Source organism: Mugil cephalus, chromosome 6 (assembly GCF_022458985.1).
Source record: "Mugil cephalus isolate CIBA_MC_2020 chromosome 6, CIBA_Mcephalus_1.1, whole genome shotgun sequence".
NCBI classification, from domain to species: domain Eukaryota; kingdom Metazoa; phylum Chordata; class Actinopteri; order Mugiliformes; family Mugilidae; genus Mugil; species Mugil cephalus.
The window spans coordinates 5,137,039-5,157,255 of NC_061775.1; the positions used below are offsets into that span (position 1 = coordinate 5,137,039).

At 43.4% G+C, this 20,217-nt stretch overlaps 1 protein-coding gene across 1 annotated transcript in view; it reads right to left on the reverse strand.

Moving 5' to 3' along the window:
* cpamd8 (C3 and PZP like alpha-2-macroglobulin domain containing 8) overlaps positions 1-20,217 on the reverse strand; it is a 39,095-nt gene that overhangs the window by 1,139 nt on the left and 17,739 nt on the right. Inside the window, exons 28-43 of the mRNA XM_047587443.1 lie at positions 18,814-18,895; positions 14,367-14,523; positions 14,074-14,148; positions 12,376-12,541; positions 11,476-11,562; positions 11,157-11,293; positions 10,855-11,010; positions 10,043-10,105; positions 8,274-8,527; positions 8,106-8,193; positions 5,675-5,749; positions 5,439-5,544; positions 5,140-5,250; positions 4,848-5,060; positions 2,563-2,634; positions 97-298 (exon numbers count right to left, since the gene is read on the reverse strand). Coding sequence (XP_047443399.1) covers positions 97-298; positions 2,563-2,634; positions 4,848-5,060; positions 5,140-5,250; positions 5,439-5,544; positions 5,675-5,749; positions 8,106-8,193; positions 8,274-8,527; positions 10,043-10,105; positions 10,855-11,010; positions 11,157-11,293; positions 11,476-11,562; positions 12,376-12,541; positions 14,074-14,148; positions 14,367-14,523; positions 18,814-18,895 — 2,044 coding nt within the window. The remainder of the gene's footprint in view (positions 1-96; positions 299-2,562; positions 2,635-4,847; positions 5,061-5,139; positions 5,251-5,438; positions 5,545-5,674; positions 5,750-8,105; positions 8,194-8,273; positions 8,528-10,042; positions 10,106-10,854; positions 11,011-11,156; positions 11,294-11,475; positions 11,563-12,375; positions 12,542-14,073; positions 14,149-14,366; positions 14,524-18,813; positions 18,896-20,217) is intronic.

Consider the following 20,217-nt stretch of genomic DNA (forward strand, 5'->3'; position numbering starts at 1 on the left):
CAGTCAAGAGCTCAAATAGATACTTAGTTACTTACTATATGAACGCGCAAAAAAACACCACACAAAACACAGAATCATCAGTGAGGCAGCTCGTACCATCGCTCAGGGGTAGTTTTTGTGTCCAGCGTGGGTACTTGGGTTTCTACTGGTGGGAGCACCTTGTGCTCTACACTCCCCCCACCTCCGGGGAGGTCAAAACGGTCCCCTCCTTCTGCATCAGCCAGGAAAGGATCGGCATCTGGGTCATATTCATAGGAGTAGTAAGACACCTCCGCCATGGAGCCCTGCTCCTCTTCACCTACAAAGATCAGGAGCCACACACACAAATGAAATCAAATGGGAGTGGACGGAAGACAAGTTTAGACCGCAGGAACTTTTCCACAGCTCCCTCAACTGTTGGAGAAAGTGCCCCTTTTTGTGTCCAAGCTTTGAGATTAGGAACTGGTTGTAGTTCTGTTGTAGGTCTTGTTGTAGCTATTACTTTAGGCTAGGCACTTTAAAAACACAAGAGGGAGTGACTTGCCTGGGGGAATTATCAAACATGAAGGCAACTGAAACTGTAGTTTAAGGAAAAATACTGTAAACTAGTATTTAGTATTACACTGGTAGACAACTGCCCTGAATGTTGGCTTTAATGAAGATGAGTCTGCAATGTTGTTATACGTCTCACTTCAGTATTCCTATTGAAATGTACCCGATGCACAGCCCTACCACCAGTTTTAATAGTGCTCCACTGACATACAAGTGCTAATGTGTCAAGAAACACACAGCCATATACCAACCAAGGCAGGGAAGAGGAGGACTGTTAGCAAGAAGGCTGGAAATGTAAGCAATAAAGGTTTCAGAGTTTCAGAAACTGGGTGAGTGAATATGTTTTAAGAGAAAAAAATGCACAGAAAACCACTTTAGACCTTGATATAGAAGACAGTTGCACAGAATGCAAAGGGAGGCTTTCTTTGTTTGCCAAGAAAACTCCACATGGCAGCGTTAATGCCCTGCAACACCAGCCCATGGCCAGTAGGGGTCCCACCCTGCTTAAAGTGAGTTCTCCCGTCACACAGCATGCTCCTTTACATTCACTCTTTTAAGAGCATGAAGTTCTATTAAATGCACATAAAAACAATGTGTTAACAGTTGATTCCCCGAGTGTGAAATGTAAATGTGACATGACCGACAGCCGTGCACATGCCGAGAAACAGTGACCTCCAATGAAGCCTGCAGGTCTGTATGCATTCTCCTCTATGCTGTCCTGTGGTTCACTAATAAGACATGTCTGCACAGGGAAGCTAATTCCAGAGCTTCAGCTTCCTCCAGTCTTCTAGTGGAAACTGTCAGTTCCTTGGCACAACTCAGCTTCACCTATTACACTCTTGGTGCACTTAGCGGGCATGTCGTCAACATTCTAATGGTTTACAATGACAGTGTTTTTACAGTACTTATCCAATCTGATCACCCCAGGGTTATCTTATGGCAAATGAGTGTGTGCATGTGTGTGGGCACATATTTGCCTGTGTGAGCATGTGTTAAGTGTGTGCTCATATATAGATATGTGTGTGTGTGTGCGTGTGTGTGTGTAAGTGCGTAACAGCATTCCTGTGGTGAATGTGAAGCGTTAGCTTTTGTACTAAGGAGACCTTTGACTGAGAGCAGCTTTGTGAGCAGCAGCTACTGGGAGCTGAAGGCTGGGAAACAAGTCAGTGCAGGCTGTGCCACATCACACACACACACACACACACACACACACACACACACACACACCTGTATAACACACACCTGTACAGCACGGGTTCGCATAGGTAGACTTTAATGCTTGGGTATTACAACATGCAGTGTGCGAGCATGTATGTAAGTATACATGGTCCTGCGTGCTTGCGAATGACCGCACAACCTTTTTATGTTTTCACTGCCAAAAGTAATACAGCTATATCCTCCCTCCGCACACAGCCAAACATCCTATCAGGAATTCTCTGGCCCCCTCTCGGGAAGTGGCAGCTGATCTAGGCTCATGACAGAGCGATAATCAAGCCTGTAGTGTGAAACCTATCCGCCTATACATCACACCGATTGTAGACATGAGGTGGTGGCAGGGGAATGTGCCACCGACCACGTATCTACTTTCCTCTTCTTACCCCTTTTACCCCCCCCCCCCCCCATCTTTTCTCTCCCTTTCTATCTAGCTTACCCCAGACCACAGCCTTCTCATCCCATTGTCTTTCACTTTTTTCTGTCGCACACTACTCTTCTCCCCCTACACAAGTGCACAGTTTGCTGAAAATATCATTTGCATATCGCAACCATTTGCGCATGTTCACATGTGCCAACGTCAGGTGGCAATATGCCTTAATTCTTGATTAACATAAACATTAAAATTTAGAAAACACAGATGCACAGATTAACCTCTAATGGAAGCAAAACATTACAGAAATAACCTGCTGCTGACTCTTTAAAAATTAGATTAGATTAGATTAGATTAGATTAGATTAGATTAGATTAGATTAGATTAGATTAGATTAGATTAGATTAGACAAAGTTAAAAAAAATCAGTAAAGGTGTGACAGTTACCTGTGTGAACAGGCACTGAGGGTTGCTCGGTTTCCTGGTTAACTATTGGTCGCTTGTCCTCCGTGGTCCCCACTGTAAACACAAACACACACAGATCATTCACATGTACAATGGCAAAAAAAAAAAAAAAATCTATTAATGAATTTAACCGAGTTTCCGTGTTGCATAATCTAAATACTGCCCAGAAGCATTATTCACCCCACTGAGCAACACTTCTTGGCAAACCAGTGATGTACACTCAGCCTCAACAGAAGCCTGCGCTCAAATCTGTCCATTCAAAATTAGCAGCAGCCAAAGCAGGAGCCAGGAGGCCGTGTGCGGAAACAAATTATATCTTTTTCCTTTGCAAAATGAGGAAACGGAGGAACAAATCTCCCCACCACCACCATACACAAACAAACACGGTCTGCAGACACTAAACAAAAATACAATCCTTTTAATAATCGAATGCATCAACCACTTGGCACAAACTAAGGTCTTTTCCCACCAAAGTTCTGTCTATGCCTTTTCCCAATCAGCTCCACAACATGAAGGCTCCTTTGTTGTTGGGCTGTGCGTTGGAAAGGAATGTGACAAGGATTTCAAAGGCTGGACAAAAGCACTCTGTCATTTGGAGAGAGCCCTGTAATACAGCAGAGAGTGAGAGAGGGTGGCGGGGTTGTGATGGGGAGTTCTTCACAGAAAACTCATCCAGTAATCAGCTCAACACCTGAACAGCTGTTTCCCCAGCTCAGATCATGGACACACTTGCATGTGCCCACAAACAGGCGCACGCACAATCTGCGATGCTTATTGGGTTCCTTACAACAAAACCATCCAACCGTATGTGATAACACACATACTGACAACTGACATATTGCACAGAGTAGATTAAAAGGCATTTTATTGCTCTCAGTGAGTTTACATGAAAAATTGTTTAACTTGACTGATTCCAAGTACATCAGGACAGAGCTGTGTTGACCAGCTCAAGGTGATGCTGCCCACTGTGGCTAAATCTGCTGGAAACATAATGATAACAGACGTTTTCTTCCCCACTTTACTGACACCATTGAACGGAGTGGATGTATGAACATGACAAAGATCGTGGCCACGTCCATTTCTGGTTTGGTCATGTTTTTCCACACTTTGACCAACACCTTGTTCTCTGTGTTTTGATTGTCAAGGTATTTGACGGTCATTTAAAGTTACAACAGGCTTGACATGCCTGTCAATTTTATTTTGGTAAACACCAATCAGGCATGACATTATGATCCTATAATATATCCTAGTATTGTATGTTTCCCCTTTGCCTCCAAAACAGTTGTGACTCATCAGAGAATGATCATGGTTTGATGGGAGGGGTCTCTGTGGATCATCCACAGATACAGAATTTGCACTATTGTTCATGTTTTTTTAGTTGTTCCAAAACTGTTTTTGCGTGTGTGTCTGTGTCAGGCTGCATCCTGCTGCCATCATCATTGCTATGGGGTGGGGATGTCTGATCTGCTCTAGGTGGGCGGTGCATGTCTAAGAAAACATGCAAATGAATGCCAGGTCGAAAAAGTTTCCCAGGAGAACAGTCAAATGTTTCAAGATGGTTAATGTTATTTACTTCTCTTGTCAGTGGTTTTAATGTTGTGGCTGATCAGTCTATTTCCAAATAAGTTCATCACAGTTCAAAATGCTTCACTGCCTTCAGAAGCCAAGGGAACCAATCAGTCACTAGACGTAGACAGTATTGTCCTTTCAAATTGGCAGCCCACTGGCTGGCAAGCTAAGCAGAAGTTATCAAAACAAAAGATTATTATAAGGTTTTAGCAAAGTTGTTTTTTTTCTCCAATGTTTATGTCCATCTGCACTCCCAAAACAATCGCAGTGGCACTGCAAGTGTCTTTGACTGGAGTTTGGGCTTCATTACCCTAACCTGTCACAGATGCAGAGCTTTACCGTGTCTCTTTAATGAAATAAACACTTTGTTTTTGTTGCTTTGTTGTCAGGTCGCCACTTTATGTTGCTGCCCTTGAGCCGGGTCATAACATAGTGTTACAATTACTCCACACCACCACTCTCAATCAGAATGAAAATGCTAACAGGGCAAATTGAGACATTTATCCCGATTATTAGAAGACATTACCGTCGGTGTAAACTCAACAACTCTCTCAAAGTTATGACCTACCTGCTGGATGAAAAGATGAATTAAAGTATTATATTATCTGGATTATCTTATCTTATTGGACAACTGTTTCTCCACCTGGTGGACAGGAGAAAAGAGGAAGTTCAAAATGTCTGACCATATGAGCTCTTACTTTGTGGGCACTGGGACAGTGGAACCTGCTTGATGCGTGTCCCGTTTCGACAAGCAAAGACCTCCATCTGACACTGGTTCTGGTAGAACTGCCCGTCAGACCCACAGACAGGCTCCCCGTCGTAGCCGCAGTCCCTGTAGCACATGCAGCGTTCAAACTGCTCCTCCTCCAGACAGCCAAAGACATTGTTGCACTGGTTCGGCTGCACAAAACCTGCAGGAAAATGACCTTGTCAGGGCACCGGCAAAGTGCTGTGTCTGCAAAGCTTTAATGCCCTGCATGCATCTCTCACCTATCCACTGATTGGTTGAACTTTCCACCTCATTGCAAGTAGGTCCGTCACACAGTTCCCGTGCAAGTGGACTGCTCTCACTAACGTTGTAGAAGCGGGTGGCCTCAAAAGCTGCATAACAAGTACAGACCCACACCACCACGTTCACACATCCACACACACAAAACAATGATGACACTCAACATAACTAGGTCATAAACTTTAAAAAATCCAATTTCCACAAAAAAAAACGAGGCTCTTCATCATAAATTGTAGAGCGCAGTTAAAAGCAGCGCTTAAAATATTCATCGGACACACACCTGGTTCGTAGTAGTCATAGATCTTAACCGGAACAGGCGCTGTCTTGCCCACAATGTATTCCCTGACAGCTTGGAAGGCCACACATGTCATACACTGGCTGGGAATCTAAGAAAGAACACCCAGAAACATTAACAATGAAGAACAAATACTTATACACTCCGTATACGATGTGGAAGCAGCATCCATCATGCGGTATGCTTTCACATGTGCAAAACTGAATTTGAATTAAACTCACCTCATCAAAGTAGAACAACACTTTCCTGCCGTTCACCTCATATCTTTTCAGACCCACTCTCTTGTCCATCAGCAGCTGTTGAGGAACACAGTAATTAAAACAAAAACCCCATGGTCAGACAACACATAAGAGAATTCTCATAATCATCTTCATTTAAACTTGGAACAATGCATAATCAATTCATAAAAAAACAGACTTTATATACATGGCCCCCTCATACATTTCACATACCCAGCAGAAGTTAAAAATACATGACTAGTAAATTAAAATGGTAATTCAGGAACAAAAAACATTTGCTTGTTTAAAGCAGCTACACATTTGAAAGCAGCCATTGTAAATCACCGCGCATACAAGTCATTAACATGCACATTAACAGTAATCAGCACCACAACGGACTGGACAGCTCCACTTTGCGCAAAATAGGGCTCACTATTCAAAAAGAATGAAATATTATTTGATGTTAGACATATGGGTTAACATGCCCTAATGTTCATAAAAGCCTTTTCAACGTGATATTTACTTACCGACACAATCCTGGCCCTCAGCACATTAATGCCTTAACTGGTGTACTCCCCTTTTCTACTGGGACAGATCATGACTAATGTGTATTTAAAGGACTTATATTGTTCAGTGCCCTTAACACCCATTTGTCGGTCCACATGGTCTGCATTTCAATGTGCTCCGTGGGCAACAACTGAAACGCAAACCATATGCACGCTACCGTGAAACGATGGCCCGCGTGTAAATGTGCAAGTCACCAATCACAGACACAGCTAGGCTTAGCAACCAGCAAGAGTTGTTCTTGGAACTGCTATTATTATGTCAACCTTGCACACAAATGATCACACAGACATGCGGGACCATGGCTAATAAAAATGAGAGTATGAATGAGTAACAAGGACGCTGTTTACTGTGAATTTGTGTGTGCATAGAAAGCCAGCAGTTAATTCCCCCCACAGGGGGATATTTCATTCTGTCAAAGGTGGCAGCCTTTGGACAGCAGGGGTTTATGAGGTGCTCAGCCTGAGCTGGCGCCACAGAGACACGCGCACAGACACACAATACTCTCTCTCACACACACACACACTAGTCTCTGTTTGGAAAAGCATTGTTTGTCTACGTAGCAACTAAAAATTGCAATTTATTTCCCATAGCTCGAATGTTACACAATGTTCTGGGTTGTTAAACAAAGCTCATTATATTAGGTGATAAGGGGCCATTGCTGTGGAGCTCCCAGTCGGTCACTGGACTAATCATTCATAACCACAGCATCCATGAAAGCAACTAGACATGACTGTAGAAGCCAAGCTTGCCACCATAAATTGAGGAATGTAAGTGGCAGTCGGGCAGGCAGCAGTAAAACTCCAAGTGGGGCCAGCAGGGGTGTAAACCGAGCTTGTTAGCCACCACAACTCAGGTCAGCCACAACTGATATACTCGCAGCAGTATACGTGTATGTGTGCGTGTGCATGTTTAACGTCTCTCCAGGTAGCCGGTGAGGTGGCTCTTTTAGGGGTGGAAGCCTGCAGACTGAGGCCCTATAACTGTCTAGTAATGAGGGACAAGCTCCTGATGGGTGGCAGGGGAGCTGACCTGGATCCAGCCCTAAGACTTTGCCTCACTTTCTCTCACTCTGCATCTGTATAAACACTCCTCAATTCATCCATCCAACCAATGTTTGTGGCTACTATAATCCAGTCCTCTCTGTCCTTCGTAAACTATCTAGTTTTCTTTCTATGCCCCACGAGGCTGCGCGCCCTGTGAGCCTGGAGACGTCCTGCTGATCTCCAACCCTGAACCACTTTAACTCCACATGGCCTGAGCTGGATGGTGTTTCTCTCATCAGACCCAAGAATATAACAGAAAAAGGACCCCACCTTGAGGTTTATTGTAATTACCATGACACAAACAAACACAAGGGGGATACTTGAAATACTTTTACACCACACATGTGAACAACATGCAGCACTTAGATGGCCTGCCTCCATTTCAAGTCGGGAGAAAAAAAACCTCAGGTAAACACTTGACTCCTTCCTGCACTGACAAATATTTACATCAAAACACTTTCCACGGTAACACAGCAGTACAATCCATGTTAAAAGAATGTGCGTGCGTGCCTATGTTACTAGGCTACATCCTGTGCGGCCGTGAATGTGTACATGCAAGCGTGGTGTTTGTAAAAGAGTCTGCAGAGGAAACAGGAGGAGTCAGATTAATTCCATGACATACTGCGTTTTGTAAAATGGCCTCCAGATGTGGCCACATCTGTCTCTCCTTCCACCTGCTTTTCAGCTTACCCACTTACCTGACTACTTGCATTCACTCACTGTGACCAACAGCAAAAGCCGATGAGTGTCTGAGTGCATGCAGTATTCTGGACAACATGGAAACGCATGGCAAAGTGTGTGCATTAGCGTTAGTGATCACATACCCTCTCTAGACTTTCAACGTCTGCTCGGAAACCAGAAATCATGGGAACTTCTATGACAGCCATGTTGGATGATCCTGAGTGGAGCCACCTAGACAAACAGTTGGGGTCGGATAAATACAAGGTTTTGCTAGAAGCAGTTCCGCGCATGTGTTTGTGGTCGAGGTCTACCTGGCACAAACTTCTAAGGAGACGTGGACGTCCATCTTGTCCTGGTGGGCTGCCGGGTCGTCGTCATCAATGGGTGCCCTCCGCTTCCGGTTAAGCTCAGAGCGGTTGTCGGCCCGGCTACGGGAGCGTGAGGTAGAGTGACGGGAAGAGGAGGACGGCTGCGGGTGTCGCTCCTGGAAAGGCTCTTTCAGATCCACCTTGAGCTGGAAGGCTGGCTTGGACACTGGGTCAGGTACGTTATAAGACACATCAATCTGCAGACAGGCAAGTAGAAAATTGTAGCCATGGCAATCAAACCTTGAATTGAAAAAAAAAAAAATAAAAAATCACCACGGATAGGTCAGGGCTGTCGGTTTTCATACATATTTATGCTAAATGCCGAACTAAATGCTAAACTGACTTTCAAACTTGTGATTGTTTCATGATGTGGCTTCCCTGACTTGTGATGTTCTAGCAATGGCATGGTCAGTCTTTTGGTTCCGATTTTGTAGCAGCTTCTGTAGAGAACTCAAAATAATCGAAATTGTAGTTTTAAGAGAACTGTCCAAACAACTGGTAAATGGATTGTCCTAAAACCTGGTACCAATGCTTGAGGAAATTTTTGGTAAACCCATAATTTCTGTTTGAATAGTTGAATACCATGTTATAATCCTATCATCCTCAGCAGTATTTTGTGTTTCATTGGCAGAGATTGTCATGTTGAAGTTAGCGTTCAGCTCCAAATATAATCCAAGTACACTTTAACAGGCTTAACAGACCTTTAGCTTTGATTATGATTAGGACATTAGGTCTTGATTATAGTTACTATGTTACCATGTTTGCAGCTTGACTTTTCATACGAAACAAATGCTAATTAAATAACCTTCTGACAGTTATATAAAAGAAACGAGTAGTGGTTATAAAGACTGGTGACAATTTATTCAGAATTCAAATTTTCATGATTTCTGCCACTAAAAAAACTTTGGTTTAGAAGAACCTTACATGTTTTGGAAAAATCATGATTTGAGATCTTAGCACAGCTCCTGAACGATAATCCTGAGGTGCAGGAAATATACTCATCGCATACAGTATGTCTACAAACATGCGCGCTGGCAGCACCCTTTGATTGCACCGCTCTTGTATTTCATTAGAGCCCAGGTGCTGCTGGCCTGAGGGGCTGTCAGAGAGGTGTGTTGACGCACAAAGAGGTGTGGATGGAGGGAAAGTAGAGAGGGAGAGAGAGTGAGAAGAAAGAAATTGTGTGTTTGTGTGAGTGAGTTGGAAGAGATCTCAGGCACCGGGCGGTTGACCGCAACATCCTCTACTGCAGCTGGCTTTCCCTCACTCGAATCAACTCATATTTCACATTCAGGTTTCCGAAAGTGGGACTGTAAACATCTTTGAAGGAACATGCTTCTTCATTTATACCTTGTTTGGTTTTAAAACAGGCAAATGTTTAAACATGGGTGATAAGGAGAGAGGACAGAATATTATCTGTAAAGGATAAAAAGACTCCTATTGTTTATGAAAGAGGGTTTTCTCTCCTTGTGCGACGAGGTAGGAAGAGAAAACAGGAATCAACACAGTCCATAACAACTGGCTAAATTGCAGAAGATTACTACAAATTTCATGGCGGTATTTAGGCATTATGGAGTGAACAATCTGCCAGCAGGGGAGAGCTCGTTGCTGGCTATGACCCACTACCATTGGCATGACATTACAGTTCCACTTTCAAGCTGTTTTCTAGCCGTTGCAAAGGTTTGTGTGTGTGGTTGTGTGTGCTACAATACCTGCATGAGACAGCAGCCTTCTCCTTTAGCACTAACAAAAAGGCCAGTGGGGATACTGGGGATCTGCAAAAAGAGAGAGACGGGAGAAAGAAGAGAAACAAAGACATTCAGAGGGGGCAGGGAGAGGTGAATGAGTCATTTATCAAGTGAATGAATGCTGTAGGCGGCTGCTTTGCCACTGGTGGTTCCCTGGCTACTAACCAGCCACTCTTAATTGCCCCCAATTAAGCTGACACCACTAATCATAGTGGAGGAACATGTCGGCCTGAGAGAACCTACTGCGCTCTCACCTGAACCACTCTTTCTCAGTTGTACAAAGCAGCACTGATCTGATGCCACAGACTCCTGGCCAAGGTAGTTCATGCCCACCATGTCAAATTTGTAATGCCAGACAAACAGGCCAATAACATGCAGTTAAGAAATCAACAGGCCAACAGGGCACTTCTGGGGTAATGCAGTCCAGTAAAGCCTGGTTTGGTTTGGCAGTATGAAAAAGTCCTGGCTTCTATAGCTGAACACAGAGACATCGAGATTAATGTCTGATGCCAGAATGTGGTTCTGGTACACAGCTGATCATCAGTCACAACAATGAAGAGGGACACATTTTGACACTGCATTATGGACTGAAGAGGTCTCTTTGATGTGACATTACCAGCCTGCAGCACAGGTAATAGTTAGAGAAACTCGCAATTCATTTTCAAAGTGCTGTCAAACCAAACAAACAACCTGAAAAAGCAGCATGGCAAATTAATGATCCCTCCAAAACTGAATGAAAAAAGCAAGTTTTCTATTATTCACTGTTTCCAAATTACCTTGGCGCTCTGCAGGAGTTTCTTATTGTCCCTGTTGAGTTCAAAGGTCTCCTGGAAGTCCAGGTTGGTGGAGGCCAATGAGATGGTGAGGTTTACTCCTCCTACATAGGACAGGATGGCGTACTCTGAAAGGGCATGCAGAGCCACACACGTATCCTGAAATGGGGTTTTAAAAAAAAAAGTCAGTCTGAGTTTTGATCAATAAAACATACTTTCATTGTTCTTCATTTGGCAAATTTCTTTGATTCTGCTCCATCTGTCTGGACCAAGACGGAAGGGAATGGCGAAATACACAGGGCTACCTGTGTGGAAGAGAAGCCACCCAAAGCATTCCGTTGTTGGGAAAGCCATTTGACCACAGGCAGGGCAGAGGCCACGTCCCCCAGAAGGGTGTAGGTCAGAAGACCGTAGGCTGTCATCTCCACCTCTGCTGACACCACTGGGAACAAACAAGGACCGATTATGAACAGTTTTATATGGGTGCATTAAAAGTGCGGTTGCTAAAGACATTACTTTCGTATTTCTTTACCGCTTTGAACCTGGTGTTCAGTGTGTCCTTATTACTGTTTTAATTATATATAATAGTTTAGAGCTCTTAAATGTTGTAGCTGTATACTTTACCTGACTGAGAGAGGCCATCGCTGAAACCCATGAAGGTGTCTTCGTCTGTCATGGTGCTTCCAGTCAGACTCCAGTGGGTGAGTCCATCTACAGAGACAGATAACAATGTTACGCAGAGAAAGCCCCACAATTCCCTAAAGAAGACCTAACCATTATGCTTTGATTGTTCAAGCTGAACCAACAACACCTGTATAATCTTTCCCCAGTAAAACCAAGTTGGAGTTTCAGAACCAGATTAACCTTCTTTGTGACTACCTTCACTGGTGGTTTTAGGGTCCGACAGCACTGTCATCCACTCCATTTCCATGCTTTTCACAAAGAGTGGCAACGGCCAACAACGATGCAGCAGTCCATTCTTGAAAAAGCTGTGGGAAAGTGGCTAAAGACGGGCAGTAGTGGAGGGGCCCGATGTATGACTCACTGTATCAATATCCTGATTGAATCTTTCAGCAACTATGCAACCAAGCCCAGCGCCTTCATTGTACTTTGGGAATAAAATGACGGTTTGGTTTTCCCCTGCACCTCAGTCAAATCTGCCAAAACTTGCAGAAAGTTTTGATCGAGAGGAAGAGAAGGAAATGGCCAAAGGAAACCAACAGTAAGATAAGAAACAGAGGAGGAAAGGGAGGAGTGGATTGAACTGCTGCTGAGGTCTACAGCAACTCCTTTAGAAATAGTTTCTGTCCTATAGCTTATCTGTTGCTACAAAATTTGACCAGCGTAAGCAATTATCTATGCTTTGCAGTATGGTGTTTTTGGATAGTGCATAAGTTTTGATGTTATAGTAAACTTTCATTCAACATGGTCTTTGCTTGTCACCTGTTTCTACATCTGTTGTCCAGGTTGCTATGCTCCAAATGCATGAAAGTCCAGTGACTTGGCACTCGTGTGCAGTAGTACCTTGTGTGATAGCCATGTGGTTGAGGCGGCGCAAGGCCAGTGGTGCATAAGGGCTGCGGAGCAGAGCCAAGGCGTATGCAGAGAGAGCAGTGGTGTAGGGGTCATCTGCAGAATACGTGTTGCTCTCCAGGAAGTCCTTGGCTTTGGCCACTGCCACCTTCTCTTCCTAGATCCGACAGGACAGGAAGTCAGACAAATGCAGAAAAACATGTGGTAACTGTCCACTTTCATTCAAGCTGATGCACAGCACAATGAAATAAAAGTGGAATTTGATTTTTGAAATGCTAGGAATAGAGAGCAGCACACTTGGAGCAGCTGGCCAAGGTGTCTGGGGAGTAGTTTTTAAGGGGCAGGTGTTTTGCTCAAGGATTTAGCAGGGCTCCAAACCTAGTTCTAGTTCAGTGTTCTTGATTTAAGTTGTAAACGCCTGATAATGTGTAGATAAAAAAGCAAGTTGAAGTTCACTTTGGAATTGAGTGAAGTTCTTATTTCATGTGGCATGTTCATTGAGATAAACCCCACATTTTGGTAAACTCTGGTATCTGGTGCCCACTTCATGCTGTGACCCACAAGCCACTGTTATATCAGTGTTTGCTACTGCAGCATCAGAAATGTCATTTACATGACATGACCTTTGGCAAACTTAAACACTCATTCAGTAATCGTCACCATTATTTCTTTACTGAATGTTGAACAATTTACAGGCTGCCCTTTCCAAACACGCAACTGTCTCTTCTGTCTAGAAACATTTGTGTCGGCCATTAAAAAGTTGAGAGCTGACTTTCATCTCATGCAGATGTGACCTTTCCTCTCATCCACAGGATGATAGGCCTCCAGAGTCACTCACTGTAATTGCAACAGTCATCTTTTAATTAAGTGAAATTTGAAGGGGGATGGAGTAACTGCTTTGAAGTGACGGATACCTTTTCAATTTTTATCAGTTGCAAAAGGACAGAGTCTCAGAAGAAACCTTTTTTGGAGAGATAATGGAGGAATGGGGGAGGGGTGGGGGGTGCAGATGGATGGAGAGGAGCCAGGGAGAGAAAATGCTAAAAATAAAGAGTCAACTATTTGGATGACTGGGGAGCAAATACAAAAACAGTCAGGAGTGTAGAGGCTTTTAGATTGCAGGAATTTTCAGTACAAGCCCAGGTTGATCGACTTGTCCAATTTTGTTAACACCAATGTTTAATTATCAAGGATCTATTAATGAGAGAGCAAAGGAAAGCAGGGGAATAGTAGAGTGTCATGTGAAAATGCAAACCAGAGCAAAGCAACAGAGGTGTCTTTCATGTGACTCAACTGTCTCTACACGTCAGGCCGAATCTTTTGAAGTATTCTAAACCGTGATCGAACTTTACATTTACAGCACTGGGGCATAGCAAATTTGAATGGGCTGTCTGCCAACACATCCATCTTCACAGCTATCAGGAATGCAGCAATATGTCCACACACGACCAGGGCTGGTAGGAAGGTCTACAAGTAAGTAAGTGGTTTAGGGGGGACAGGTAGTGCACTAGGCTGCTGTGACTGTTAAAATAAAATCTGAACCAGTGATATAAAGAACTGGATTTTACAGTTAAGATGAAATATTGGACAAAGCAGAAGTCTATAACTTGTTTTCAGTAGTACTGAATTATGTGGCCCATCAAAAGCTCAAGCGAGAGGTGCATCTTGTAGTGTTGTTGGACATCTTACCTCTGTGGTTATCCCTGTCTCCAAGAGAGCTGCCACCACATAAGCTGTGAGCGAGATCTTCCCATGGATCCCTCCCTGTGGACAAAAACATACATTAGCTTTGACTTCATTTCAAATCCTAGGATGCCTCAGCCCTCTTTCATACACATTGTTGATCGTTGGTTGTCAGCTCCACAACACAATGACACAAATGGATTCATATACTGTAGTAAGTTGTGCCATTTTTCCATGAAGTAAAAACAATCCAAGACTTTGTACATGGAGAAAGCTGAACTACATTAACCCAGGCCTACCTGCAGGTCTTTGTTGAGGATACGTCCCATGGCGGGAAAGGATCCATCATCTCGCTGATGTTTGATGAGCCAAGACTTGGCTGCACTAAGCTCCTCGGGGTCAATGAAGATGAAACCCCGAGACTGAGCAAAGGACTTGAGCACAAAGGCTGTCAACCTAAAAGAAAGGCCACATGGAGTAGAGGGGTGAGAGATGGAGAAAGATGGATGAGGGAAAGGGAGATATCAAAGATCATTTACAACATGTGCTGGCAAATTCCTGAAAATACTTATCACACTTCACAAGATTTCAAATGCAATCAGCGTTTGAGCGGAGTGAAAGGTTCTTCAACAAGTCCCAGTCTTTCAATCTGTCATCAGAGAGGGAGGGGGGGCGGATGGAGAAGAACATACATGGGGGATGTTTTTGTCCGAGAGGACTGGTATGTATAGATGGATCTGATGAAATGGAAAAAAGGAAGCGAGGAGGGGAGCAGATGGGTGCGGCAGGGTTTGATCAGCGTTACAGGATGCGGCAGCTGTGCTCTAGAGAATGTGAAATCGCACATGAGCCAATCAAGTATGTTTCTGGTTGTGAGTCAAAGATTCCCCAAAAACATTCTGCAACTTATACAAATACGGATCCCAGGGATGAAGGTTGTGAATAGGGCCGTCCTGGGAGTGCAAGTGAAAATTTATGAGCCATGGTTTTAGTGGGACACAGTGGAGAAGAACCAGGGGAGTAACGGAGAAAGGCCAAGGTCAGTCCTGGGGGACAGGGCTGAGCTAATAAACATACACTCATCCATAAACAACAGACCTCCCGGTAGTGGTTGAAAGCTGCAGTCTTTGGCCAGCAACTGCTCAGTGACAGCAAGACATTCCATTACACCACCCCTAGCCATAAGTGACTTATAGGATGAGGTAAGCTGTTTACCATAAAAGAAAGAAACACACACTGGAAATGAGGGAATAAACAAACAGGTCACACTGTAGTTTCTCAACCCAGGCCACAAGTAGTGAGATCACAATCCCAGAAAAGAGCACCAGGGGGGATGAATGGGGAAGAAAGAACCTTTCTCTCATAAACCAAAACATTAAATCTTCTCTGGCTGGAACCTGGATTATTCTTCCCCGGAGACAAAACTGGGGATAAAGCCACAAGCCGGTTGGAATTTTTATTCTGTTAAGTAATATTGTGTCACTGGCTTTAAATGTTGGCTTTGGGGAAACATACTGAAAAGTGTAAATATGACTTGGTTTGGGGAAGGAAGGAAGCAGCAGACAAGCTCACTTCCACACCTCAGACACCGATTACGCTTGCCAGCTCATGATTCTCCCACTCCTTTATTCTTGCCCCTGTTTTCTAACCTCCCACTTCCAAATCCCCTCTCTGAGCTCCACACTTCAAAGGGCAGATCTGAAGGATTTTTTCTTTTTTAAAAAGACAATAAATGGCCGTGCTCCTTGATAAAGCCTGGCTCGATAAGCTGAAAGGAGAATGTTACGAGTTGACTTGGAGAGAGTGTTTCCCACACATTTTAGGAGAAATATTCCTTACTGTCTGTGGAGGTTATCACCGTGTAGTATATAATAAACATGCAGACTTCAATTACTCTTTATTTCTAAGTTAAACAGCCAAGCGACAACAAGCAGCTGCCAAAGAAAAGGGAAGAAACACTGGCTCGCAGTTTTGGCACAGGAATGGAAACAGAGATGAGGTTAATACAGCAGCAGATATCAGCGCTTTCAATCTCAGGTATTCAGCCCCTAACCCCACTAACGCTGTCAGTTCAATCTTTGGGCAGACACAGATGCCATGCCAGCCTCAACATGTAGAGCCAAGCACTAAGACTGTCACTATCCCAGTCAACAAAAAAAAAAAGCACTTTCCTATTCCTTAAAACAATTATGTACGGGAGAGCCAATCTGCTTTGGAGTAAATTTCAAGTTTGATCGCTGAATCGCTTTTGGCTCTCTTCGCTGGAACGAAAGCACACAGAGACTCTAGGGTTTTTTAACCAGGAAAGTTAGCCCCTCTAGCTACTGGAGGAAATATAGTAAGAGTGGGTGTGCTGTTGAAAAACTCATGAGGTTTGTGCGTGACAATGATAAAAAGATGAAACGCTTTGAGTCTGGATGAAGGGTACATTACAGACCAGGAGATAGGAAACTAATGCGGCCAATGGAAAAAAACAACAATAAATACATGCATGTACGCAAGAGCCAGTGAGGACACCCCGTAGAGAGCTCCAAAACATCTATGGTAACAACAGACATTAGCTAAATTCACTCCTTGTGATCAGTGTCCGGCCTGTCCTTTAGTAAATAATTAAGCAGGTATTGGGTTCCAGAGAGAGCTATGTTTGGTGCCGTGACTCACTTCTCGGACATGACTGCTTTTGATGGGGCAGGCCAGGAAGGTCACTCACCAGTTAGCTGGAGTCACACACATGCGGTTTTGATTCTGTTGTGATGTAATGACTCTTTATCATGTCATTTCTCTGTGAAATAGGCAATAGATTGTCCGCAGATAGTTTTGGCTTGTTCTTCAGTTAATTCGAATAACAGACTGTCAAGGAATTTGCGATATCCAGTTTGGTCAGAAGGGAAATGTGTGTTGATCTTCTTAACGGTTTCAACTCTTAATGGACTTCATCAGTAGCCAGGCATAGCGATGTGACATTTGGACTCCATTATGGGGGGTGTTTCAACCGATGCAGAGAAAATGCAAAACAATCAGAGCCATTTTGGTGCAGACCAATTGCACTCCTCTCAGATGATGTGTGTGACTTTATTGCTGTTACTCGTCTGTCCACTTCCTCTTAAAGCCCACCCACATTGTTATTATGCCCCTGGATATTTCTGAATAATCTGGTCCTAATGGAGGAACCTCGCAAAAATTTGTCTGCAGAAATTTTATGGGCGGGGGAAGTGGGCCAGGCTCCATTATACGTGATACGTGATTTTAGAATGAAGTGGAGTGTACAATTCACCTTCCCTGCTGGTTAACATAGCGATGGTATATGCTTTAGCTTTATGCTCAGGTCAGGTTCCAAGTGTCTATTTATCAGGCCCACTTCCTAGACTCTTGGAAGGTCCTGGCTTCAACTGGTTACCGCAAAGCAACTCTCAACACTTTGATTAGGCTCCAATTCAAACAGATGGGTAAGAACTTCACTTGCTGCATCCATCTTTATATACAATCTATGATATGCTCAAGTTCTCAAAATAGCAGGTAATTCTTATTCAAAAGTAGCTGGGGGCTGCAAACACCCTGTAATTTCTGGCCATTTTCTACCTGCTTCTGAATAACATTAACTCAATGAACTTTCAGCCCAGTCTGTGTAGTGTTTACAGCTTTGGCATCAGAGATGACTGCCACTGCACGCCGACCCATTACTACAAGCCCAGGTCATTATGCTCAATCTTTTCATTAGATCCTGTCAATTTCCACTCTGATACATTTTTACACACTGGGATACATTAACACTGTATTGCAGCTGCTTTTAAGCAGGCAGTAAAAGCACTGCTCTACTCGTGAACTCAGGAACTAAAACAAAAGCTGGGCTTGTTCTGGATGCAAAAGTGTTGTTGATGGATTCATAAAGTGTCTGATGCAGGTTTACTGAAGGTTCACCATCTGTCTTGTGCCCACAACCCACACTTGTTGCTGCGGGCGCCAAGAAAAACTCCAAATCGCTGCTTGTTACATCCTCATATCCTCTCACAGTCATCAGGGGAAGAGTTCAAGCTTTCAGTAGAGGTTTAATGTTACCAATTACACCCGGGTAGCGAGTCATTAGGAGGAATGCATCATTTCTGTATTTTAGGCCATGCCAGAAAAAAAGGTAAGGAGCCTTTTGGTGAAGTAGCTCCAGACAACTTAGAACACTGTCTCCAACAGTGGCATTAAGAGGTTGCCTATGGGGCCAAAGCAGCATGGGTCCACTGAGTGGCACGGATATGAACTCAGATTAACTGCAAATAAATCTTGACAACTTTGCCTACCTCGGGGATCCAATTATGCAGTTTGTTTATGATTGTCCCTCGTTTATGTAACCTGCTGTTTCACAGTGTTAGCTCTATTAAATATCATAATACCCACTTGAGCTCATAAATCGACCAGAGGTATGCACATTGTGCGTGGGCCTCAATATACAAGCAGTGGAGTTCCCCCATTGAGGGAAATGATTTCAGTTTTATAAATATTACGATGGTTCTGTCTGAATGCCTGCCCCCATGGAGTGTAAACAAGAAATAAACACCCAGAGAAAAAAACTCACCAGAGATTTAAACACACCAACAGGAATAGATTCATTTGAGCACAGTGTACTGAGATTTTAATAACAACTTCACTGCTCTGGCCAGAAACCCATGTTCCAGTTAAACCTGAAGAATGTGGATACTGCTAAGCATAGCATGGATGGTATGAGTTGTGTAAACTTCAACACCTACAATGACTTACCACATACTGCCAGAGGAATCCCTTTCTCCGAAGGCACTGTAGGATCCATCCTGCCGTTTGTAAGTCAGTTGCCTCTGGTAGCCTGGATAAAAATAAGGTGTAGGACAGGACTTTAAGGCAGAATACTTGGTGAGAAATTACCCAAATTATATAGAAATGATAAGAACACCAGCTGAACACCCTGATTACTTGAAGATGATGCAAATAAAACCATAATAAAGTTTTGGTGACACATTTTACAGCTGCTGCAAAAACAACATTTGAATGTGTAGGATTCTCCTGCCCTGTAAATCCTGTTATTGACCTTTCATTTGTTGGACTGCGTCCAGCTCTTTTGTGCATAGCGAGCTGCGTCTAAATATATGAATGAAAATACCAAGTGCGCTTGGATATGTCCTTGTTGTTGTTCTTACACAATGAAGATTTTTGCACCTGTCGTTGTGGGTATGTAATTATAACAGAACAAACTGTGCAAAGATGTTCAGATGCTACCCCCGGGCGATCAAAGTAGGCGAATCCAGAACAGGCCAATTCATGACCATGTAAATAATGGTACTTTATAAAACCTGGTAGTAGAATTCCTAATGCGATCCATGTTTTTTCTGTTTTCCCTTTTCCTTTTGCCAGCTTAAGGTCAACTACACTGTCAAGAATATCTTTGCTGCCTGTTCAAGGTTTGTACACAGCTCTATTACATCCATCTGGTACAGTGCGCTACAAAAGTCTAGTGAGACTTACTAAAAGTCAGGTTTGCCTTCATAACAGTAGACCTTTGTAAAAGTGTGTGATGAAATCGAGGAAGCAGAGAAAACTCTGGTCTGGGTAACTCTGAGAAACAACATCCAGCTTCATGTTCCAGTCTATGATCCAAAGAATTTAGTACCAGTCAACCCAAGGCTCCTCTGTCAATGAATTTTTTAGTTCCACAAACAGAACCCATTGTCCGGGGTAAACTGCACTCTCCAGTGGTTTCCAGAAAACCCAACAACAGTACACAATTTGCTAACAATTGGAAAACATTCCTTAATTTCAGCAGGAAACAATTTTAAGCACTTCTGGGCCAGAAGGGAATGGACTTGTTGAGAAACATTGTACACTAGAGAAAAAGAGATGGATCTGAAGGTGATCCTCATTTTACAGTAGTGTCAAATATCAGATTGCTCATTCAGGTTTGTTGGAAAGAAAACATTCAAAAATACCAGTTTGTATAGATGTGTAAATGCTTTACTGTAACTCAGTCCTTAACAAATCTAATTCCATCTCCAACTCAAATCTACCAGGACATGGACACACACAGGAAAACGAGAGTAAGAAAGGGACAGAAAGAAGAAAAAGGCTTAGAGTGGAGGTCCTCTTTGTCAAACAGGGAATTAAACAAAACCAATGATGGTGCCAGCTTCTTTA